The sequence below is a fragment of the Python bivittatus genome, unplaced genomic scaffold (assembly GCF_059951505.1).
Source record: "Python bivittatus isolate LINGU-HERP-01145 unplaced genomic scaffold, Pbiv_v1 ctg000080_np1212, whole genome shotgun sequence".
Taxonomy (NCBI): Eukaryota; Metazoa; Chordata; class Lepidosauria; order Squamata; family Pythonidae; genus Python; species Python bivittatus.
Window position 1 is genome coordinate 77,206,404 of NW_028277035.1, and position 25,928 is coordinate 77,232,331.

The 25,928-nt window shown below is 36.4% G+C and overlaps 1 protein-coding gene across 1 annotated transcript; it reads left to right on the plus strand.

Annotated features, from left to right (window-relative positions):
• Positions 1-173: 173 nt before the first annotated feature.
• On the plus strand, positions 174-25,928 carry TMF1 (TATA element modulatory factor 1). Its single transcript, XM_088134356.1, has 17 exons — positions 174-475; positions 3,899-5,118; positions 5,256-5,359; positions 5,882-6,008; positions 6,997-7,102; positions 8,454-8,596; positions 12,715-12,881; positions 13,658-13,814; positions 14,801-14,893; positions 15,555-15,711; positions 17,141-17,333; positions 17,762-17,831; positions 17,920-18,012; positions 18,923-19,042; positions 19,744-19,890; positions 21,693-21,818; positions 22,786-25,928. The coding sequence occupies exons 1-17, from the start codon at positions 310-312 to the stop codon at positions 22,927-22,929; spliced, it is 3,333 nt and encodes a 1,110-aa protein (XP_087990482.1). The 5' UTR covers positions 174-309; the 3' UTR covers positions 22,930-25,928.

Here is a 25,928-nt window from a genome sequence, read left to right on the forward strand (position 1 = left end):
GGCGAGAGCTTCCTCTCCTTTCGTGGCCGCTACGCTCGGACCGGCGCTTTGCGTGACTATGGCAACGGGAGTTGCCGCCATGTGAGCAGTATCCGCAAGCAAGGGCGCCGGCTTGTTTTGCTACGTGGAACCTGGAAGACCGCGCCTGCGCGGTAATGTGACTATCCGCCTGGCGCGTGCCATATCCGGGTTGGTAGTTTCTGTCATGGCCGACGACGGGCGGCGGGGGGGGAATTACAGGTCTGGATACCGCTGAGGGAAGCGAGGAAGGACGCGGTGGAGGGGCCGGCCGGGCGTGAGCGGAGGAAAATGAGTTGGTTCAACGCCTCGCAGCTCTCGACCTTCGCCAAGCAGGCTCTGTCGCAGGCGCAGAAGTCCATCGACCGAGTGCTGGATATCCAAGGCGAGGAGGAGGAAGAGGAGGAGGGCGAGGGGGGCCCTGCCAGAACTGCCCTGTCCCGTGTCGGAGAGGCAGGTAGGCGACCGCGGGGGAGGAGGAGAAGGAGCGGCCCCTCGCCGTGAGAGTCAGGGCGGGCTGCTGCTGAGGAGCAGCTACCCCTCCCCGCCCCTCCCGTGAAGGACCGAGCGGCACCCTTCGCCTAACGCGCCTCCCATACCGTCTGCACGCCTCCGTTTGTGGCATCCTTTCTTTGGTTTGGTTTGTTTCTTTCTTCGGTGGTATCAAGTTCGTTAGGTCTGCTCTCTTGCACAGGCTTCCTTATGAAGAAGCTATTTGAATATAATAAAACTTTGGGCTAAACGTAAAGAAGATTGTGCAGAAAGTAGCCGGTCCACAATAACGTCACTTCTGTAATCGGATTCTACATATTGAGCACACATCTTCACATCTGTGCGTGTTTTCCTGGACTAGGATAGATGTTAAATGGGGATTGGGAAAAATATATAGGTAACATCTGCAATTCTGCCACTGTCCTCATTGACACCGTAATTCTGTAAATATCTACTAAAATGTTCCCATTAAGAAGAATGGATTTCACTTCCAGGAAGCTGGGAATAAAGTTACATCCTTAATTTTCCTTAGGTATGTCCTGATATTTCTAAGTCACACACTTCTGTTGTTTTCACACACTTAATCTTTATTTACATTAAATCCTGCCAAGCTGGAATTACAAGGATAGAGAAGGTAACAGTTCACAGACACTTGAAAAATATCACATTTCGTGCTTGTTAACTGAAGCACTCTAGTTGTGTTGTGATACATATTTCCTGTTCTCATTTTTTTGTAATTCCATACTTTCTCCATTTCCTTTGGTTATATACTACAAGCATTGTTATACCATTCTATTTATGGCTTTCTTGGTCTACAGAAGATCATACTGATGTACTGAGTAACTTCAGTATAAAGATTACACTGTGGTTTTGTAATTACACTATTTGGTCCCTGAGGAGTGTTGAACTTGTTTTTCTCGACTGTAGTTTGCTATGGCAAAGCTAATAGGTTACGGAATATTTGTTATATTGAAATGGTGGGGGGAAAAGCAAACCAATTCAGCAACTATTCTGTTTTTGTAGCACACTACCAGTAATAAAATGAGGTATATTGTAATCTTTTCTGCTGCATAGATATTTCAGCTCCTCCTTACAGACACTTATTTCCATAATTTTTCTGAACACTTGCTCTGTAATTTTAGTTATTCAGATACTTACACCAAACTTCCATTTCTAAGGATTTACTTCCAAAAAACACCAACTCATCCCCAGAACAGCACTGTCCAAGCAGACAAGGGGTGATCTGCCATGGTCTGGGGTTAAGAATGGAACAGTCTGGAATTCTCCAGAAGGTTCTGTTTTGGAATCATGGGTTTTGCATATTCCTGGCTGATTCACAGTTAAACACTTTGAGTTGGGTCTGAAATCTTGTTATGATAATTGTTTGGACTCATATGCTCAGTTTTTCTTGGCTTTCTTTTTTTTGCCCTTTCTTCACACACTGTTTGTTACTTAAGGATTTACTTTATAATTTTCCATGCACTTTTTTCCTCAATATTTGTTCAGTTAGTCAGAACTCAGTTGACTATATGAGTAGATGCATTAAGTAGGTTGAAGAACAGCTTTTCACAAAAGAAAGCCAAAACATGAATTGTTTTTGATAACTCTTTTCTAAGGACATCAGTTTATCTGAATTGTGCTCTGTCTTATTAGTTTCACATATAAATATTTTGATTTCTCCAAGACTTATATATTCTGCTTGATTAAACCCCATAAGAAATAACTATGTAGGTATATGATATTGCCATTTCCATTCCTGGACTGTCTAAGGAATATAATTCAACATCCTCCTGAGAAAAAGCCTTTGATCCATAAAATGCAAATTTTGCATGACATAATGATTACTGGGGCTTTGAATGACCAGATATATATTCTATCTTAAACTTTATTTAAAATATGTAGGATATTTAGGAACAAAATAAACAATCCATACTGTAGTATCCCAGAGGTCTTTTAGTAATACCCAAGTGTACTTATGAAGGAGAAGGTGAAATGGGGTACCAATGCAAAGTATATAAAGGTAACTTATAAAGATTAGTGTAAGACAGCTGCAAGAACTTATTAAACAATATCCTGAATAACTTATTTCTTCATCTGATACGTCACTGAAAATACCTTATCTAATATGAATGTTGTTTTGAGCCCCTTGTCCAATATAAATTTTATGAGATTTTCTTTACTTTCTGAAGTTATAAATGGACTTTGTCGGTCTTTTAGGCACAAACATTGTTTTTATATTCTTAAAATTACCAGTAACAGCTAAACTTGCTGTGTCTCTATCCTGTGGCTATGCTGGTTCAGATACAATTTTTATTGAAGTCCTTATATGATCAGTGCAAAACTTCCTAAGCATTGATAGAATAGCATTGTGAGAGAGAGGACAGCTGTTTCTATAGCAATGGTTGAGTGGACAGTAGACTTATTGAGAAAACCTTTTTTACTTCATTTCTATCACACCATTCCAAAAATGAATAGTATTCAGAGGTGATTCATTTGTTTTTATGTTTATTAATTGAACACATAAAATATCATTAAAAACACAGTAAATACAGAGTCATTATATTGGAGGAATATAAAAGTTTGTATTTATATAAAATATAAATAGCATTACAATTCTGACTCAGTATTGAAAACTTACTTGCACACCAAAGTTATGCTTATGTAAATCATTCAACAGAAATATGAAAAAGAGCATGCACACTAATCTGATTTGTCAGGGAGTTCAGAAATCTGAGAGTAGTAGTGAATATATGTTAACTACATTTTATATTATATGGACCTAACAATTATGGTTTACTGCTAAGAGAATAAACCTTGAGTATCCTTTCTGCTCCTGTTTCAAGTATGACTAAGAGAAGGAGGTTACAATTTTTCACTTCAGTTTTCATTTGATCACATTTACTGTTATGTCTAAGGTGCAAACTTCAGTTAATTTTAATTTGTTTTGATTAAAAAGCCTGGTTCTTCACCTAGAGACTTAGATTTCAGTAAACTATACTTGACTACTTCCAAATTATCTAGGTTCTAACATAATGCTTGAGAAGCAGTCACTTAAAAATGGAAGCAAAAGGTTCTGAAATTTTAGATGAAGAGGAGAACTTCAGAAATGAAAACATAATTTATTATTATGCTTGAACATAGCTAATACTTGCAACTTTTCTCCCAGCTTTCTGTCGGTATGTGCATAGATAATGGTATTTTTGAAGGGTCACGGCTAGTGTCCTTTAGAGGTACAGGAGGGTAGAGACCTTGTGGGTATATGCTCACTGCTCTAGTAGTATATGCTCTACATGAAATATTACTGATCTGGATTGTTATGTAATTCTTTTCAGTAATGCATATATTGTTTAATTGGTTAACTTTGATTTTTCTTCTTGTTTTGTAATAGGAAAAAGTTCTCTGGCAAGTGGAAGATGGGATACTTCTACTTGGGGGGCCAATACAAATGTAGAAACTCAAAGTCAGCCAATATCATCTCCTGCAGCCATTACCAAACCAGTTCAGAGAACTGTGGTAGATGAATCAGAAACTTTCTTTAGTGCCTTTCTCCCACCAACAGGTGTCCAGAGCATACAGCAAAGCCCAGTGGTATCTAAGCCACCTGCCAAATCGCAGCATCCCAAAGAAGAAATAAAAAGCACACTGGAGGAACCTCGGCATGCTGACCTGCCAGAAACAGAAACAAAAGACTTTTCTATAGAATTGAAAAGCTTTAATAATGGTCAGGAAAACTTAGAAGAAAATAATTCAGTACTTAATATCAGCATCAAGTATGATGGAAACAATAGTAAAAACACTAATCAAGAAGCATCTTCTCAGAATCTCACAGTAGCAGAATCCCCTTCTGTTGTGAAGTCAGATTCAAGGAATGATAAATCTGGGCATGTGAATGATATCTCTACACAAGCTCTGCCAGCAGAGACAAAAAATTTGGGTTTGGATACTAAAGAGCGAAAAAGTGAGGACAGACAAAGCAATACCCCTTCACCTCCAATTAGCACTTTCTCCTCAGGGACATCTACAACTAGTGATATTGAAGTTTTGGATCATGAAAGTGTTATAAGTGAGAGCTCAGTTAGTTCAAGGCAAGAGGCATCCGATTCAAAAGCCAGTCTCCATCTGATGCAAACTTCCTTTCAGCTTCTGACAGCATCTGGTTGTACAGAATATAATCGTTTAGAAGACTTTCACAAATTGACAGAGAGTTGCTGTTCCTCTGATGCTTTTGAAAGAATAGACTCCTTTAGTGTACAGTCTTTAGATAGTCGTAGCATAAGTGAAATAAACTCAGATGATGAATTGTCAGGTAGGGGGTGTGCATCAACTTCCATTGCTATCAACTCTCCAACTTTAAAAAGTGATGAGACTGAACCTATAAAAAGTATGTCTGATGAAATCCTAAATGAAAATCTTGTACTACCCATGGAAGAACTGGAAATGGAAGAGAGTGGGCGAAGTGCAACCCCTGTTAATTCTGAACAGCCTGATATCTTGGCTGTTTCAGTGCAGACTGATGAAGAGCAGAGCCTAAAGGAAGGGAAAGTGGTACTTCAGCTCTCAAATGAGAAATTATCCACTGTACAATGTGAAAAACAAGAGCTTTGCAAGGTAATAGCTTTTTTTGTTGTCCTCTTGAGATGGTTTATGTCATGTCTCTACAGTAGAAAGTGGTGTGGTTTTGCTTCTACAATAATGCCCCAGAAGACATCTATAACAATTATACCACTTTTGTCTATAATCTTCAGATTATTGATTCACTGACGGAAAAACTAGAGGTGAGGGAAGCACGCCTACTAAATGTTAGTAAAGAAAAGGCACACTTAGAAGAAACCTGTGATAACCTTAAAGAGTAAGTTTCCTATTGAGAACATGTTAAAACGTTGTGATCCCTTTGTTTGGTTAACGGATTTGGATGCCTTTTGCATAACTTGACTTTTTGTGAATTAAATATAATTTATTATAGCAGCTCATTTAAAACCTTGAAAAAGGCTTAAATGAATAATATAAATGAATAATACAATAATAGACATGAAAGGAATCTGTCTTAATAAGGGTAAATATTTGTTACAGAAGGCAGCTCTCATACTACCTAAGTTTATACTATATGAACTGTGTCAAAGAACTTGATAAGAGCTTGGTTCAGTAGTCGTTAAAGGAGAAATATGACAGGAAAATGTGGCTGTGTGAGCCACTGAGTGGGTTCTCTTCCATGGATGATACTCAGTTGACTTTGTCACTTGTTTCAGCACCTTCAACTAGAGAACTGAAGAACATAATTTTCTCTGAGAGCTATTGTTTTATGTATGTATTTATGCAAACATTTCATATGTATGTCAGTACACACATAATTATTTAACTATTTTATGTTTAGTGAAATCTTCAAAATGAAAGAAGAGAATAGTAGCATTACATCTCTGAAGGAAGAATTTGCTCAACGAATAGCAGATGCAGAAAAAAAAGTTCAGTTAGCATGCAAAGAAAGAGATACAGCTAAAAAGGTAATTGATATCCTTTGTTTATGAATTATTTGTGTTAATCTCTGACCGAAACCATAACAGTTATTTTGGAAGCCACCATAGATGTGGCAAAACAACTATTAAGCTGCAGAAATGTGATGTTTGTTAGAAAAAAAGAGGTGTGCAATATTGGCTAATCAGGCCTCACTGGAAGTGTTCTGACATAGTTATGGAAGTATTTCAAGCTCAGTACAATATAAAATATTTCATACATCTCAAGAGAAAATCATAGACCTGAAAGAGGTCATTTAAGCCATCAAGTATAACAACTTGCTACATTCAGAAATAGAGATGAAAGCATTGATTGTTGGTTCCCTTATTGATCTGTGTTCTCTATTTGGAATATTTTTCTAAACTTGGCCAGAATTTCTTCCTATAATAATTCCAAGTCCTGCCTTCTATGGTGATGCAGAATAGGGCTTGACTTCCTGTATCCTTTCAGATACTTAGAGTGGTATTATATCCACTCTGTTTTCTTCTCAAGGCTCAAAATACTTAGTTCCTTCAGACTCTCTTCATAGGGTTTCATTTCTAATCCTTTCTCTGAATTTGTTCTAGTTTGTCTGAATCTTTCTTTTTACTTATTTTATGTTTTTACTTGGTTTATATGCTGTTCCAATCATAACTTTACTCTGAGTTGCATACATATGCAATACAGTAATTGGATTAAAAACAAATTACAGTTATATTATAAACAATATAAGAAATATGTCAAAATACAGCAGACGCTACTAACAACCAGCCCCATGCAACATTTCCCCCTGCATATGGGATCAAAGACAGCATCTCAGACCCCAGAGGCACATCAGAAAACTAGCTCTTAATAGCTTTTTGAAAACTCAGGAAGGGCTGTTCCAGTATAGGAGGACATTAACTGGGAAGGCCCTACTTCATGGGTCCTGCAGATGACTCTTTTTTTAAGTCATGGTCAATATGTACAAATAATATGAATCAGCTGTATTTATTTTAGGAAATAAAGCTTCTCAAAGAAGATCTAGCAACTAGGTTGAACAGCAATGAAACAGCAGAATTACTAAAGGAGAAAGATGAACAAATTAAAGGATTACTGGAGGAGGGTGAGTATGAAGTAACATTTCACAACATAAATTCAGAAAACTATAGGTGTTACTTGAAAGTTTAAATTAATGATTTATTTAGCTAAGTAAATATATTCTTGGAATTATTTTTATGAAGATTTTGTGAACTGATATGCAGGCAAACACACATAGTTGTCTTGTATTTACGCATGGTATATTGCAGTTCTGGAATGTACATGGAGAATTGGATTTGCATCAAATCAAATCAAATCTAAATCACAGTACTTAGGATCTGTATATCCACTGGAAGATCTCTGTGTGGATTCAGACTATTTATCCTTTATGGGAAAATATCAAGATTTGCATACTGAGAGTTCCTGTAAGGACTTTGGTTCATGCTAATTATTAAGGCAATTTCTGTTATGGCACCTTGCCTTTCCTCCAGATCAGTACTATATTTCTGACTATGAAATTACACTGAAAATAAATAAATAGTCATTATTGGATTTTGCACTGGAAGATTTTTAAAATAGTGTAATCAATAAGCCGGATGTTCATCTCTTGCAAGTTGGTTGAATGTTTTCAGTTATCTCTTTATAGATATGTATTATTTAAAGAGATTATTTTGTCTTACTTGATGATAGGTAATGAAAGCAACATACTGATGAAGCTGGTTCCTAGATGTAAGCCTTTAGATGTACATTTTTTAGCCAGAATTGTTTCCACAAGTCTGAGCTAATTGTGAATGAGCAGCCTACTTGTGTTGCTGTTTGATCTAATTTAATTGGCTTTGCCTGCCAATTTCAGCCTGTGACTGAAATAATCCAGAAGGCAGTATGTGTGGTTTGTTTACCATTTTATGCAACTTAGAGGTTCTATTTTGTTTCTTTCCTAACAGTCAGGAATTGTAATGCATGGTTTCTTTCGGTTTATGACTCTGCTTATTAGAAGGACAGGCCAGAGTTCTCAGCTTATGTAGCACTGAACAAAATCACAGATGAAGCTCCTCAGATCTGTTTACCCATTCCCATTAGCGAGAGGAGCCATGTGGAAGCAATGGATTAGTGTAGATGAACGCATTTTATTCACTGTGATATCCAATACTCTTATTTGAATTCAGTGGTATTGTTCTGTCAGAACAGATATCATTTACAGATTAAATTTCTCCTGCTTGCTGCTATCTTTCTGCAACCCCAAATCTGCTGTGCAGTATAGGAGGGGAGATTGAAGGGAGGAATGGAACTTTATACAAGTAAATTGTAATTTTATTACTTATAATAAATGCATTCAACAGCTTGGACAATTTGGGTGGTGCACCAGAGTGTAAAAAGTTATGCTTCTCTGTTAGATATGCATGGTATTAGCTAACTAGATCCATATTTCTTTTCAGGAGAAAAGCTTTCAAAACAGCAGTTACAAAATTCTAACATCATTAAGAAATTAAGAGCCAAGGAGAAGGAAAGAGAAAATACTAATACAAAGCAGAGTAAGAAAATTAAGGAATTTGAAGAAGAGTTGCAGCATCTGAAACAGGTTGGATTAATGTTTAGACTTTTAGGCTGCACTCATTCTTCCTGGGCTAATATATTTTATTTTTGTAACCTATCTCATAAGGCTGAAGGCAGCTTCCAAAAGGAAACGTTCTAAAATGCAATGCTGTTAATCTTAGAGCTATTACAGTAGAGCTCCAGCTTCCTGGTACAGAAGTTTATGTCTCAAGCAGTGTGGGCAGACAAATCAGGGGTTGTTCTACAGAACATAATAGTTTATTTAAATCAGCAGTTTCCAAACTTTGCGATACGGTGATTCTGTAAAATTATAAATGAATTTGTCCAAATCCCCTCTTGAATAAAACTAGTGATTTTATTGAGGTTCAGTTTGGGCAAGAAATTAATTGTTGTTGTTGTTGTTTAGTCGTTAAGTCGTGTCCGACTCTTCGTGACCCCATGAACCATATTGCGCCAGGCCTTCCTGTCCTTCACTGCCTCCCTGAGTTTGCTCAGTTTCATGCTCATTGCTTCAGGGATGCTATCTAACCATCTCATCCTCTGCCGTCCTCTTCTCCTTTTGCCTTCAATCTTTCCCAGCATCAGGGTCTTCTCCAAAGAGATCTCTCTTCGCATTAGGTGACCAAAGTATCTGAGCTTGAGCTTCATTATCGATCCTTCCAATGAGCAATCAGGGTTGATTTCCTTTAAGATTGACTGGTTTGACCTCCTAGCAGTCCAGGGGACTCTCAAGAGTCTTCTCCAGCACCACAGTTCAAAGGCAAGAAATTAATAGGCCAAATTAATAAAAGATATGTAACTTTCATCATACTTTCCTGATTTGCTTGTTTTTATTAGCACTTTGTCATCTAACTTTTTTCTTGCTATCCAACAAAACCTTTTCCATTTCCAAAGACAAGACATTTAAAAGAATAGGTAAAAATACTGAACTTTGCTAATACATATGCAGGCAGTCCCCTACTTGCGAACTTTCTCCAATACGAACAAGATGGACCCAGAAGTCAGGCCAGAAGTCAGGAGAAGTTGGGCAAGGGTTAGTTTGCAGTGGGTCACTAACTAACCCTTTTCCTCTTCCCGCCTTCCATTTGCACTGGAGGTTTGCATTGGAGTTGGAATTCCCAGAAAGTGTTAGTTTACACGGCGTGTTCCATTGCTGGGTGAGGCAGGAGAGGGGGCAGTGGCAGAGGACAGGGGAGAGGGGGCAGAGGTCTCCTGCCTCGCGCAGCAATGGAGCTCACTGCATCCCACTGGCTTGTCCCTTAGTCCAGGGAGCCACTACCATCTCTCCTGCCTCACTCACCTGGCGTCACATTGGCAGCTGCCCTGACTCCTGCTTCCTCCTCTTTTTTTTTACTTTTTACTTGGTTGGACTTACGAACAAAATGGACTTACGAACAGCCTCTTGGAACGTAACCTGTTTGTAAGTAGGGGACTTTCTGTATTTTTACAGACACTCTAAAGATTATGAATACTAGTATGTGCCATAGTGGAAGCCACCAATCAGAGAGAAACTATTAGCTGGTGATAGTGCTACTGTGATTGGCAGATGGTTTTGATAGACGCATGGACCTGCTTCTCAAAATTCTAAGCATTTTCCCCCTTTCTCTACACCACCCTGATCCTTTAAAAAGCCCATAATTTTTTTTTGCAACCTCCTGTAAAATTGCTCCCAGTTCTCCTAGTTTAACTCCCCAGTTTGTTCATCAGGGGAAAGCAGGTTTTGAAATGTATGGATCCTAGTCGTGAGGAAAGCTAAAGATAAGAGGCAATATTTTGAATTAGACATTGAAGTAATACCTTCACATGTACTTTCATACACTTCAGATTGAGCAGAGAATGGGGATATCTTCAAATCCCTACTGTTCCTGACCTCCACACTTTCCACTGGGAAACATTTAGTTTTCTGACTTATACAACCAGCTTGTTGCTTCCTAAGGTTATTTTTTAAACTTTCCTTCAGCTACAGCCAGTAAAACAGCAGGTATCTGATATCCCTGATGCTATTGACTGCATCTAATAGGATGAGATAGGAAGCAGGGAAGAGGGACACAGAGTTATAAAACAACATGTTGAGATTGTGAAGAAAATGTAACATTTTTGTCCCACTAGTTCTGTATTGGGATAATTTCTTCTTTTGGAGGCACAAATGCAGAAGTGTACCATATACTCTTAACAAGTGCTGCTAATGCTGTTGACCGAGATTGCAGGTAACAATCCCTGTATTTATCTATTGAGCTTTGGTAGGTTAGCACTGGAAATGCAAAAGTGGGCTGGCACTCAGAGCTTTATTTTGGAGGTATTGCCCAACTGTTGTATTTTTATAGCTGTTGCAAGAACGCCAAGTTCATAATACTAAATGTGCGCACTCACATGCATTATAAGATGCTTCTCTCAAACCTAGAGCCAAAAAGAACTGTATCTTTTATTGCTGTTGTTCATAGGCTGTTGAAATGAATCCAACTGCTGTTGCTTGCTTCCTGCTGGGTTTCGTGTGACAACTACACTTCAAAAAGAATAATTTTCTCTTGCTTCCATGTTTTCTTATGGGAGGTTTTTGTTTTTTTTTTAAACCTTTTCAGTGTTTTATTTTAAATCATTTTGAAGGCAATATTTCTAGAGGTTGGGTGCAGACACATTCAACATGCGCTATCATCACTCTTATTGTTTTAGTTCTAGAGTAAAAAACCTCAAGAGAATAGTGGTTTATTTTAAGTCCTCATTGTTCTCTTTTGCAGAACATTTGAAATAATTTGAATGTTTTTTTCCCATTAGAATGCATGATACTCAGGAAGTTCCAATGGAAGCTTGTTTTCTAAGTTCAAAACAAAACGTTTTTCTTTTCCATGAAAATGTCTAAATTTAAATGGGGTGAAATGAATTGATGAACCAGTACATGTTTAACAATTGATTAGAAATAGTCTGATTTGTTTTTACTTCTTACTGACATATAAATAGGTAATAAAACTTTGGAAATATGTGCACTTTTTAATTTGCTTTTTTTTAAAAAAAGTTAAAAATAAAGGCATGGAAACACACCACTGCAGTAGGGCTATCTTGCTTTTGTCATAACCACAATATTTGTTGAAATAATTAAATATCTGGCTGTTTTTTCTTCACTACTTACCTTTCTTTTCTAAGTACAGGTAGTCCTTGTCTTACGACCACAATTGGGACCGGAATTTCAGTCGCTAAGCAATGCGGTCATAAAGCAAGATGTCACATGACCACATCACTTAGTGACCACAATCCCGGTAATCCTCATTGCCGTCATTAAGCAAATCCCACAGGTCATTATCTGAGGACGCACCCCAATCCAAGTCATTCCAGGCTTGGTCCCTCCTAGCCCTGAGCCTCAATAAGGTAAGGGACTGCCTCCAACTCCCCCCACCTGCCTATCTCCCCCCCCATCTCTGCCCTTTTGGCCGCCCTGCACCCTGCCTTGAGGGGTGACAAGCAGCCCCAGAACTGCATGACTTGGGCTGCTTGCTATGCCCCAGGAAGCCTCAGTCACTCCAGCCCAGTTCCAGTCACTCTCGTCACCCTGCACTCCAAGACTCCTGCTGCCCTACGCTCTGCTGACCTAGCTGACCTTCGCTGCCATCTTCTTGTTCCTGCTGCTGACGAGGCATGCCCGGCCTGGCTTCTGGGCCATATGGGGCTGGCTTTGCATTGCGAAAAAGGGGAAAAAATCTGAAAGGAGCCTTATTTCCCCTTTTTTCGCAGTGCAAAGCCAGCCCATGTGGCCCAGGAGCACAGTGCATTTTTTTTCTTTTTTGCAGGGTGGCAGGGAGCCAAAAGGGCATTGATTGGGGGTAGATATGTGGGTGGAGGGAGTGCAGGTCCCCTGCAGTCGTAAGTGCAGGTGCACTGCCAAGCGCCCAAATATTGATCACATGACTGTAGGGGTGCTGTAACGGCTGCAACTTTGGCCACAGGTCATAAGTCCCTTTGTTCAAAGCTGTCGTAACTTTGAACAATCACAAACAAATGGTCATAAGTTGAGGACTACCTGTATGTTTTTGCATTGTAACAAAAATAAAAGGTATTCTGAAGATTGTTTCCCCTTTTGTGCATAAAGTAATTTAAAATGCTTTTTAGATTAAAAATTATAAATTAGATTGTTACAGCTTTTCTTTATGGCAGGTATTGGATGGCAAAGAAGAAATCGAAAAACAACATAGAGAGAACATTAAGCAGCTAAATAGCGTTGTTGAATGCCAAGTGAAGGACCTTACACAACTTCAGGTGGACCTTGAAGATCTTGAAGAAAGAAACAGAAGTTTGCAGGCAGCTCTTGATAATGCATACAAGTAAGTGTATTATCAGAATAAGGAATTGGGGCCAGGGATGCTTAATAAAAATCACTTTCCCTTTATAGCACTTTAGTATTGCATTGTGCAATATATCTACTATTTCATTTTAAAATATCAAAAAAATATGGTAGGAGTTGGGGCAGACTGCTCTCAGAAAGGGAGATGCTCTCAGCATGTTGTATTGATTGTGACCTTACCAACCTTCAGAAAGACCTTGAAAGGCTGCCCCCCCACCAACACTTGGCCAGGATGGTACATGTGCCCATTTTAAGCAGTAGGTTTTAGTTGCCTGCAGTGGGATATATGTTTATGGATTTTTGTCATGTTTTGATGTTTTACCCCTCTGTTAGCTATGATGGCAAGAGGATAGCCATATAAATTGAAATAATAACAGATAATAAAATAATGAAATACAGCTTTATATCAGGTTATAAGCTTCTACATGCTTGGCACATGTTTTCCTTATTTCTCTTTCCTGTAACTACTTTTGGTTGTTTTTATTATTGCTCTTGATTGCCGTTTTATATTTTGTATTTTACGTTTATATAATCTGCTTGTTTTATGTTATTTGTTTTTTTTCCCTGGTTTATTGTTTATTTTTCTATTGTATGGTGTCCAAGAGTCACATTGTTTGAGTTGGATGACCTTATAAATCTATCTTTCTAAAATAAAATAAACCTGTCCCAGATATTGCTTATAATTCTAGACCACATTTGGAGGTCTCAGAGATGCAAATATTCAGATACAATCCATGGGAACATTTTTTTTTCCAGAGAACTTGCAGATCTTCACAAAGCTAATGCTGCAAAAGACTGTGAAGCACAAGAAGCAGCATTAAGTCATGAAATGAAAGTTAAGGAGGAACTGGGTTTAATTCTGGAAAAGGCCCAGGAGGAGGCTCATCAACAACAAGAAGCTTTAGCAATTCAGGTAAGTGTTGAATTATAAGTTGATTTACAATTGCAGGTGGTGTTATTATAATGCTGTATTTTACAGTGCTTAAATTTAACATCAGAAGAATACATCTTGAAATATCTTCTGTTAGATAGCTAGTTAGATGTCATCAAGCCATGCTTAAGTCTTGGTTATACACAGACAAATGCTCACCAGCAATAACCTGCAGTTCTTCCCAAAACAGTCCAGTATTCACTTTAATACTGTATTAATACTTTAATACAGTATTCAATTTAATACATTCTCCTTATCCTTATTTTCTCTTCTTCAACGCTACTTCTGTTAACTTTGCCAAGCATAATAATTTTTTCTACTCCATCATCTGTTCCCATTGTATGCCCAAAGTTTGTAAATTTCTGCTTATTCATCATTTCCTCAAGGAAACAGTCATCCTTGTTTTGATTCAGGAGTGATTGATCAATCCTTCTTACAGTCCACGGTATTTTAGTAGCCATTTCCAATCTGTACTTTGAAGATATTTTCTTTTACTTGCTCTTTCTCTGGGTCCAGCTTTTGCAATTACACTACTGTATCATTGCTTTTACTATTCTAATCTTGTCATTGAAATGTCCTTATCTTTAATGGTCTTGTTCAAGTTTTTCTAAACATAGTTAGTTATAATTGTGAATAAATGAATCATTAAGACACCTATGTGGGAAACCACTGAGCTGCTGAAACCTTTAGAGTAAAATATGAGAGAGGGGATTTATGTATTCCTAATGGACCACTAGCTTTGAATATTTAAAGTTACATTTGTCTGTTAACTACAGCATTGTTCCTGTACCTCATATTGTTTGCTAGTGATCCATACTGTGGCTAAAAATATTAATTTGTTAAGCAGAATAATTGTTCCAAACATGATTTCATAAGTCCAGCAACCTGACTTGTTATATGACATTAATAGGCTAAAACGTGCATCTTTAGTGTGTATAGTCCATTGTATCTTTATTTCTGTTTTACAGGTGGCAGACCTGAGAATTGCACTACAACGTGCAGAACAACAAGCAGCTAGAAAGGAGGATTATTTACACCAGGAAATTAGTGATCTTCAGCAAGTAATGTAGCAGTTTCTTTTGAACTGACAGTGTCTTTACCTCTTTCATAATGTTATAAAGCTACATTGACAGTGCTGATCTTTCAATGAGCAAAAATAGAAACAGAAGAGGGAAAGGGAGCAAGATAATGGATTCTTTGTTAATACTAGAAGGATGTATTTGTTTCATTCTACATGAAATGGGTATTCAAAATATTTTAAAACTTTTTAGAAACATTTCAAACTTAAAACAACTGTTCCAGCTTTATTGGAAGTGTTCTTAGCCTGGAATAACCTTATTTGGAGCTCAAACCACTTTCAATAAGATCAGAACAATCCGGACAAGATTAGCATGACCAGTTTCCCAATTAAAACAGTTGTTTCAAGCTCAGAGCAGGAGGTTCCAGTTCAAAATGATGTGCACACCTCTATTAGGTACTTGAACTGAGCTTAGCATTAGTGTATGAACTATTAATTAACGTATTGTTTGGTAGCAGAATTTATCCTTCTTAGCAATGCTAATTGTGCTAGAAAGAACAGTGCACTGCATGTAATGCTGATTAGCATTCTTTGGGTTGTGTTTCCTTTAAAGAATTTGACAGTATATAATGGATCTGACAAAACTTCATGTTAGTCATGATTTTCTTGAGCTTAAGTGATGTTTACCCAACTTACAATTTCAGAGACTTCAAGAAGGTGAGACTCGCAACCAAGAACTCAGTCAAAGTGTTACATCCGCTACTAGACCTTTGCTCCGGCAGATAGAAAACTTGCAAGCTACCCTGGGAGCACAGACCTTGTCATGGGAAAAACTGGAGAAAAATCTTTCTGAAAGGCTTGGTAAGGCAAAGAAATTGTCCGTTTCTCAGACGGAATATGTCAGAAACCTCTATGCAAACAAAGCACTTTGGTTGATTATGAATATGCACATATTCCTGGAAGAATTAAGTAAATATGGATCTGAATCTGGAATTTCTATTGGGAGCATGTGTCTAATTAGACTGGCTGGGATATCATGAACCCTAATTCATGACCAGAAAACACATTGTATAGAGCTACATAAAATTGGCTCTATGGCTGCAGTCATGTTAATAGAATTAAATGAACCCCATGTCTCAATTTTGCCTTAAATCTCACTTGGCAATGTCAATCTGTTTTCCCAATATTAAAAAGTAGTTTGGCTTTGTTTGGAAGCTAGTGCTGTAACCTCCCAGAGCCACTTCCTCATGAGATGGGTGGTGTCTAAATTCTAAATATAAATAAATAAAATTTGAATCTGCTGCCAGTCTAGCGCAGAAACAGTTCTCTCATACCCCATCCTACCTGGTATGCCACCCTCCAGGCACTGATGGCTTTTTTTCCATTTTTCATCTCTATATAATGGATTCTCATTACAGCCTACTAAGTGGAAAAGAGAGTGGCAGTATTTCGAGGGACTAAAAATTTTTTCTTGTCATTCCCATGTTTGTAGGAAGCATCACAGACCAGATGGGGAAAGTCCCCTCCTCTGGAAGTAGGTAGGAGGATTGCAAACGTGGAACCAGAGGAGGAGAATGGGTTTTGTCCTTCAATCCCCAATAGTTCTTAGTAGCAGAAAGGCTCTGATTTGTCATTTGTTTAAAAACAAATCAGGAAAATAAGAAAATAATTGTTCAGTGGAGAATGAATGGAGATAGGGCAGTTTTATGGCAGATACTCTTTCATACTTTTTTTTTCACAAGGTCGTTACATTCCCCACTCCCACTCTGGGAAAGCAATTGTACAAACATGGAGACTACACTCTAAAATGTCATTTCCTTTTTCATGTGTGTGCAGCACATCCAAAGGCCAAGCTAAATGACAGGTTGAATGCCTAAGTTTAATGTATCTTGTTTTTCCTCTTAAAATTGATAAACATATGGGGAGGTAGCTATTGAGTATAGAAGGCAAATGCAGGAAAAGATGAAGGAAAAGTCAATCTTTGTCATCTTATTCTTATATCCTGAAGATACTCCTCTGCAAATCTGCTATTGTCCTGCTGGCAGATTCTCTCTCAGGAAAATAGCACTTTTGGGGTTGGGGAGAAGATATTAGAATTGACACAGAAGAAAAGAATTAAGCCCTCCTGTCTGTGCAGTGTAAGCCCATTGGATTGACTAGTTTGACTGTAGAACTGCTTGGGCTTCCTTAACAACATTTTTCATCAGAAGTTGCGTTCTTTCTCTAGTTAAAATCCCTAATTGTAAACTCAATAATTCGTACTACAACATATTTATATTCTTGCTATTAGGAGAATCTCAAGCTGCCTTGGCAGCACAGACTGAAAGAGAACGTGCTGCTACAGAAGAACTTCTTTCCAACAAAATCCAACTTTCTTCCATTGAATCACAAAATAGTCTCCTGAGGCAAGAAAACAGTCGCCTTCAAGCTCAACTTGAAGCAGAAAAATCCAGGCTTAAGAAACTAGAAAATGAAAACAATCGGTAAAATTTTATAATCTATCAATTTCTGTAAAAGAATGCATGCATATGGTTCACATAATCAAGCTGGGGTGTAATGGACTATCTTACTTTAAAAGCTATGATTTAAAAAAATATATTTTGAAAGCAATTGCCATAATACTAAGTAATATGATATATTATGATCTTAACCACTGATACATATGTGCGTAGATGCTGTTATCAGAATGTGCACCTGTCAGTAGAGCACACTCAGTAGCAAATCCATCTGTACAGCTGATAAACATAGATGGTTGGTAATATCACATAGCCAAGCCAAGCCACCGTGGATCTTAAAGATCTGTTTTATATTGGTGCAAACTTTAAGCATAATTATTCGGTAAACAGTTGAACTTTAATACCAGTTCAGGATATGCATAATACCTTTCCTCTGTAACTTCCTTTTCACACAGATATGAAGTTGAGCTAGAAAATCTTAAAGAAGAATATGTAAAAGTTGTTGAAGGGGCAAAGAAAGAAAAGGTTTGTTTAACCAACAGTTCTTTGGTATAATGTTGCTTCATCAGGAAAAAAAATCAATAAATAAAGGTATATATTTTGCTTTCTTCAGATGTTGTTATCTACTCAGTTAGAAATGGAAAAAATGAAAGTTGAACAAGAAAAAAAGAAAGCAATATTTGTCCAAGAATCTGCAAGAGAAAAGGTATTTGATCTTGTCCGTCCAATAATTCTGGATGTGAAAAGCATAACAGATGTTGGGGGGTGGGAGATATCCTGGATTTTACTACTTTAGTTTTTGTTTATGTCTTGAAAATCCCACTGTCAAGTTCAGCCCAAGAATCACAACAAGATAGTCCAGAAATCAGTTCAGCTTCTTTATTAGCTTGCACCCAATAGACAGAATCTCGCCAGACTAACTCCAATCCCCCAATGACAGCAACTATAACCATTATGCCCTTAGGGAGGGGCCAGTCTCTTTCTCTTGACCTTCACACAGTCCATCTGGGGGCTGAGGAGACGCTTCCCTTGGAATGTCTCTCCCCCCTCCCTGTAACCTTGAAGCTCCATTCCAGAATCCTCCCCGCTCATGCCTTCCATCACAACCACCTTTCCCAGCCAACATCAGTATAGGTTCTGCTTTATGTATGAGTTACGTGCTTCAGGTAACAGAGTCTTTCTTTCTTGATGCATGGCTTACTATTTCCTGTTTTACTGGTTTTCCCTTGCTGATTTTATTCTTGTCTTGGTTGTATTCAGAAACTATCTTTTACTCTGTTGGAATATTAACTCTGATATAATGTGAGATGCTTTATTTTGTTGTATAAAATAAATTATAGCAGAGACACAAAACAATAATGATTTTCAGCAAAGTATCAGATGCTAACAGGAAATTGAGTACTCTTTCTGCTGCCTAAGAATGTTTAATGGCTTCCAGTAAGCAACAGGTTCAACATATAAAACAGAAAAGACAAATCTAGCAGGGCATTTTGTTTAAACTATTTGAAAGTAGGGCAGTTCTACTTGTAAGAGAAGAAACAGTGTTTTCTGTGTCTTTGCCACTATTGCAACGTATTGCTATTTTGTGTTTTTTTTCCCTTTATCTTTTCTCCAAGGAGCGTAAATTATACATTTCATCAACTGTGGAAACTGTGTCAAGCACCCCTACTCTCTCACGCTCAAGCTCCATAAGTGGAGTGGATATGGCAGGTCTCCAAACATCTTTCATATGTCAGGTATGTATTTCAACCTTTTTTTTTTTTTTTTTGCTATTTGTGTGTATTTCTGGAACATTATGTTTTAAGCATTTTATTAGCATTTTTGTTGTATCCAACTAAAGCTTCTTTGCTCAGATGAGAGCATATTTTCAAATACTTTTATCGCTAAATATGAAATAGAGATGGTAAAGGCTGTAGAGCAAAATATGGAACATGAATAAAATTAGAGTTTTGTCCTATTCCACTTTTAGTGAATTCAGATTAAAGTTTAATTTAATTTATATATCCTGTGTAACTTTTTAATAATATCAGATAATCAAACTATTTTGCAATAAACTTTCTAGAACATTAATTTCAAAAACCACAGTGATAATTTTGCTACCGTCATTGCCAAGGCAACTTTTAATTTAATTTCTTAAGGTTATTTTCATATTTCATATGTAATCTCTTTCCAAACAATTAAATCCTTACAAGAAATGTAAAGCATATTAGGCTGTAAAATAGCGACTGACTAGAGGTCATTTAATGCCCATCATGGCTGAGCAGGGATTTCTGTCTGCTTGGTCCATCCGTGGTGCCATACTGTCACATTTTATTAGCTTTCTTATTAGGGTTAAATAAAAAGTTAATATTATTTTGGTACAAATTCATAATTATTTTGGCCCCAGTCTAACTTGTATCTGCAAAGCATTCAATTTCATGGTTATATCGCATTGCAGGATGACCCATATGATAATTCCTTTGGTTCAGTGTCTACGAGTGGGACCAATCTGTATGACGTAATGAGAATGGGAGCAGGTTCAAGTATTATAGAAAATCTCCAATCGCAATTAAAATTACGGGATGGAGAGATTTCTCATCTCCAGGTAAACTGAGAATCATGTATGAATTCTTTACATAGGAATGCATAATCAAGACTGATACCATTTCAGTAGGAGTAATTAACTAATCTAGGTTCAGCTGTAGTTGGATTAATATGATAATCAGATGTTTTAGATTTCTGTTCTTACAAGTCAAAAATAAGAAAAAAGCAAACTGGTTTATGACTCAAGCCTTCCTAGCTGGACCTATTGGCAGGATGAGCCAAACAGGTGCAATCAAGTGGTTTTAAAATTCTGGTTTTGGGACATCCAAACAAGTCCAATATTTATTTAATCATTAATCAACTTCCTTAGGGCATAAACTTTGTTTTATCAAACTGGTTACTTTAGAAACCAAATGAAGCCCTTTTTTTTTCATTTCTTTTGTTCTTTGGAATTGGGACAGAACTGCAAATATGTAAGGATATTGTTTGTAGGGCTGCTTCACGTTTAAAATATTCCTTTTATAAATACTGGCATTATGTAATAAGACCAAACATTTACAGACATTTGGGTTGACCAGTTAAACTCAGCTATTTGTTTAAAGACTCATTAAATCAATTTTAATAAGTAATTATCTATTTTCATGTGCTCATAAAGGCTGAGAAGGCCATTCTGTACATAAGAAGTGGGAATGGGGCACTGTCTACTACAGGTAGTCCCCAGTTTAAGAACATGTTCCATTCCCAAGGTCTGTCCTTAAGTTGAATTTGTATGTAGGCCAGAACAGTATTATTGTATAATACCGTATAAATAGTATTATGTAATTCACTTGAACCATTGTGTATTTAGCTTGAATCATTGTGTATTTAACTCGAACTTTGCTATAATAGGCTCTGTTTTTAACTATGGATCATCCTTCAACCGGGTGTTCTTAACTCCGAGACTACCTGTATTCTAGAAGACCTTGCGCCCTGAGATATAGCTGCCTTAGGTTGCACAAGGGTCTGCAACAGGAAGGAAGTTCTCCTTTGGTCTCCAGACCGTCAATCATTGAAGTAAATAAAAGAAGTTCATAAAAGCCTGAGTGCATAAAAAGAAATGTTTGGATCCCACTTAAATTACAGAAAGATATTCAGAACTATTTTAAATACCATGTCTGAATGATATTGAAATGACAAGGGAGAGATTATCAATTCAAGAAGAAATGATGTTATCTTATTCAGTACATGTATTACCAGCTTACAAATTGGACACCCTGTACTAGTTGTTGGTAAATTATCCTGCTTTTAGTAAGCACAAGGCTTTGTACTAAGGGCTGGGAAATTTTACAAGGTCTGCTTCACTGATGAAAGTTTGAGGAAAGGCTCTTAAAATTGTTTTGTAAAGTAACATAGACTCCTAGTGACTCTTTTGTTGGAAGTAACAATTACTCCTAGTAATTTTGTTGTGAAATAACATAGAGAGACTTTTTATGTAGGAAGAATGCCTGCATAGAAGCCTTTTCTGGTTTTGGAATGTTGATTTCATGGGCTGCATCTTTTAAAGTCAAATCTGAGTTTCTTTGCACACTAGTAAAATATGGATTTCTTTCCATTTAGTCATTTTACTTCATCCTTTGCAGGTTAGAAGATGTGGAACTTTGCAGTCTTTCCCAAGCTCACAAAAACTATTCAGACTTATATTATAAATGTTTATTGAATTGGTTTTGTTTAAGAATTGTTCTTTATTTGTATTAGCCTCTTATTTTGCATATAGTACAATTAATATAGAACTTAGGTTTGCACTCAAAACACTTAACTAAATGAAAGGCAAATTAATAACTTAGTGAATGGGTTTTGAAATCTTACTGTCAAATATTATTTTAGTTGGAAATTGGAAACCTTGAAAGAACTCGATCAGTAATGGCTGAAGAGCTGGTGAAATTAACAAATCAAAATGATGATTTAGAAGAAAAAGTTAAGGAGATTCCCAAGTTACGTGCACAATTAAGGGTAGGTTTTATTTCATTGTTTATATTTAAATTTTGTCCTTCAGAATTTATGAATGTGTCCTTGCTGTACAGGTAATCCTCAGTTAATTACCATAATTGGGCCCAGGAACTCCATTGCTAAGCTATGCGGTCTTAAAGTGAAAAATCATATGACTGCACTGACTTTAAAAAATCATGTGATCACACTGACAGTGGTTGTTAAGCAAATCAGACATAGTCATTAAGCGCGACATCACATTGCTGTGACTTGCGACTTCCTGCCAGCTTACCCATTGACTTTGCTTGTTGGAAGTTGGCAGTGAAGGTCGCAAAGGGCAGTCAGGTGAATGCAGGACACTGTGACTGTTGTAATTGCATGCCTGTTGCCAAGCAGTCAAATCGTGACCATGGGGAAACTGCAACGGCCGCAACTTTGAGAACTGGTCATAAATCTTGTTCATCACCCTCATAACTTTGGACAGTTGCTGAACGAGTGGTTGCTAAGTGAGGACTATCTGTAGATGTAAAATAATTTTTCTAAAATTAAAAAAAAAAACTAGAACTTCCCATATTTAATATAACTGTTAGAATCTGAGTATCATTAAATGCTGTCAATTTACTTCAGAATAAACATAAAGAAGAATGTTATTAATCTAAAACCATACAATGAACAAGAGCAACAGACTTTTGGGGACCTAGTATTATTTTTACCATAAAAGTCATCCAGTCATTCATTGTCTAGACATTTATACCCCTTGCAAACATAGTACTTAGCAAACCAATATTAAGATCATACAGATTAAAAAATGCTAGAAAAACAAAACAAAATATAGAATCATTTAAAAAGCAAGAGAATCAGTGGATAGTGAATAGTGTTTTGGCTGCATAAGAACTTTTATATATTACAATAACAAAAATTAATGCTGACAGAAAAGTGTAAGAGTCTTTGTGGAAAACAGTTTTATAACTACTGGGCAATATTGTTCTAGGATTTGGATCAGAGATACAATACAATTCTGCAGATGTATGGAGAGAAAGCAGAAGAAGCAGAAGAATTAAGGTTGGATCTTGAAGATGTAAAAAATATGTATAAGACTCAGATCGATGAACTTCTGAAGCAAAGGCATAGCTAATTATTGTTCAGGTTTTGATCTGAAAACAATGTTGCATTAAACTGTAGAGATGTTTCTGTAAATGCAGTGAATTTGTAAAAAAATTGTATTATAAAGTAATTATAATGTTGAGTTCATACGTTGGCAGGAATCATTGTGCTTTTATGATGACTGGCTGTCAGCAATTAAATTATTTGTTAATATTTAAAATCTTTTATCTTCAGCTTAACATCAGTTTACTCTCTTGTCTCTAATAGATTTACTTGTACAGTAATGACTTTAATAGTGGAAACATATGATTGAAACCCTCACATTGATTGTGTTGTGCTGTGTCCCTATGCCAGCAGAATGGATACTGCTGGCATTTGGGATTCTTTCACCTCTGCAGTACTTGCATTGATTCCAGATCTGCTCCCAAGAGCTTGGGAATCTCTGGAGAAAATACAAAAATTGCAGAAGTGGAAGGCAAGGGAAAGTTCTATTGTGCAAAAGAAACCTATTCATATGACATTGATTTTCAAAGATGTATCTGAAAATTTGCACTGACATGAATTAAAATCCTAATGGTTATCTGTTCCTATCTAAATGAATATTTAAAGGAAAATATTGTGTTTTTTTAACTATATTAATAGGAATGGCTTGATTTGCTATAGGCAATAAAAAAGGTGGGATATCTGTATACTGTTGGTGTCCTACTCATATGATATAGTATTCTGTCTCTACAAAGCGAGCAACACAGAGCAACAATGCTTACATTTTAAAAGCAACCAGACACCTTCCACTTGATACAGTTTGGTGTATTTTTAAATGTTTTAACTATACTTTTTCAGCATAATGTAGAGAGATGGATTACCTAACATTTATTGGTTTAAAGAATTGTGAAAGGCAGTGCAGGGGCAAGTTTGTTACAAAGTTCACACTCAGATAGTTCTTTTTTTGTCATGGCCTAATTCAATTTGTGTTAATGCATTAATACTTCAAAAGTGAGTAAATTTGTTCCAGATGTTTCAAATGAGATCCAGTGGTTTGAAAACTACTCTTTAAGAAAATATTTGTCAGAATATAAATAATAGTACTGTATCTGAAATTGTCTTTCTAGCTTCTTAATTTAAGTGAGGCAGAAGAATCACCAGTATATCACTAATATTCATAAGGTGTTCAGAATATTACTCTATTGTCATCTTATTGTGGTTTGTTGTTTTTACATGATTATAAGGAATTTTTCTATAAAATTAATTTTATCCTATTGAGATATTTGACTTGATAAATCTTTTAAGGTTTTTAAAAAATGTTCCTAAAAAGTAAAAAACTATTTGATAGGTTTAACAAAATTTTACTTGCAGGCAAATATACAGATAAAAATCACTCTCTTATAATATGGATAGGTAACTTACTTCCTAGCCAGTTAATAGCGAATTATCTTATCCTAGTAAGATTTGCTTTCCTTGGGCTAACTCTCCACAACACTTTCACTTAGCTTAAACAACCTGGTAACTAACTTATATCAATAATTGTCATACTCAGAAGAAGTACATGATAATACCCTTCTGCGACTATACTGTTTCTGAATAGTAGAAGAAAGTGTCATATTATGGAGTCCTGCTGTACTCTGAGGAAAATCAGTGTGATGCTGTATGCAGAAAGCCTGTAGCATAGATATTGAGGATTCTCATTTCTGTGTTTCGGGTTTCTAAATTTAGGAATCATTTAGTTAAGCAATCACCCATCTATATTTTGAAGTGCTTCATTTTCAGGAAGTAAACTGAATTACTCAAGAAAATAACAAATGCTTATATTTTATAATATGCAGGCATTTTCCTGACTATATTAAACTGCAATGTACTCTAATGAGAAAATCTACTGACTCAAAAATGACTTGTTAGCAATTCAGTAATTCTGAAATAAAAGTGGGCAATGGTTGCTGATGATATAATTTACCTTTATAATATGTGACTAATCTCCAAGATGGTGCATTCATAAATACAGAATAACATGCATATTGGAGTATAGCTAAAGATTCAATGTATGACTTAATTTTAATTCTACATTTTATTTTAATTACATTAATTTAGAGAAAATATTCTTCAGTTTTGAGAAGAGGAACACAATCTGCTGTTAGGATATCTGTGTTTGCCTTAAGAACAAAATCCTTGAAGTGTTTTTAACCTAACCCTTGAATAATTTGTCCTTTTAGATCATTATGATCACATGTGGCCTATTCATAACCATTGGTTAAACTTAGACCTAAAATGCAGGCAATCTGCAATAAAGTTTTGGCTGTTTGATATCCTATTTCCTTTGCATTCCTTCATCAATTTACTAAATTCAGTCAAGAAATGTCATGTCTATGAAATTTAATCTGTCTTTACTTTTAAAATAATTAAAATTAAAAAAAATTATTTCAGGACTGTTTAGCTTTTATTCTGCAAACAGTTTGAACACTTTCATGTATTCTTCCCCCATGAATCTGTTCTGAAGTTTTTGCATGTCAGTAGATACATGATTGTTTTGATATGTGCAAGGGCATGAGTATGTTAACTTTATAATCCGGGGAGTGATCATCTTTATAATATTAACATAAAAAATGATTGCAAGAAGCAAGGATTCCTAACTGAATGCAAATACTATTGCTTTTATTCTTTTTTTCTTTTAGAAATGAACAGGTATACATCTGATTGAGAGGGACAGAAATTAAGATTTGAAAAACAAAGCTATTACTAAGAAATATATAGCTTGGGGTATGTAATAAAATACTTCTGAAATAGGCATTTGGGCTTCTCAGTACATTTGAGTGGGACAAATAATCAGGCCAGGTCCTACTTCATATCTAGTAGGAATATTATTTGATCTTTAATTAATAATCTAATTAATTACAGCAGTATATTTTTAGTTGTTTAAATCTTCATTGTGGCTGTGGTAACATGGTTTGCCTTTTAGCTGTCTAAGAAAATCTAACATTTTATAATGTATTCTAAACTAGTTTAAATAAGGTGCTTACATTAATATGATACAGTAAACCT

What these genes read in the sequence shown, in the direction of transcription:
- TMF1 (XM_088134356.1), top strand. Translation starts at nt 310, where the DNA reads ATGAGTTGGTTCAACGCCTCGCAGCTCTCGACCTTCGCCAAGCAGGCT. An exon ending in ACCTGTGATAACCTTAAAGA is followed by an intron (nt 5,360 to 5,881) that starts GTAAGTTTCCTA and finishes TTTTATGTTTAG; the next exon opens with TGAAATCTTCAAAATGAAAG. An exon ending in AGTTGCAGCATCTGAAACAG is followed by an intron (nt 8,597 to 12,714) that starts GTTGGATTAATG and finishes TCTTTATGGCAG; the next exon opens with GTATTGGATGGCAAAGAAGA.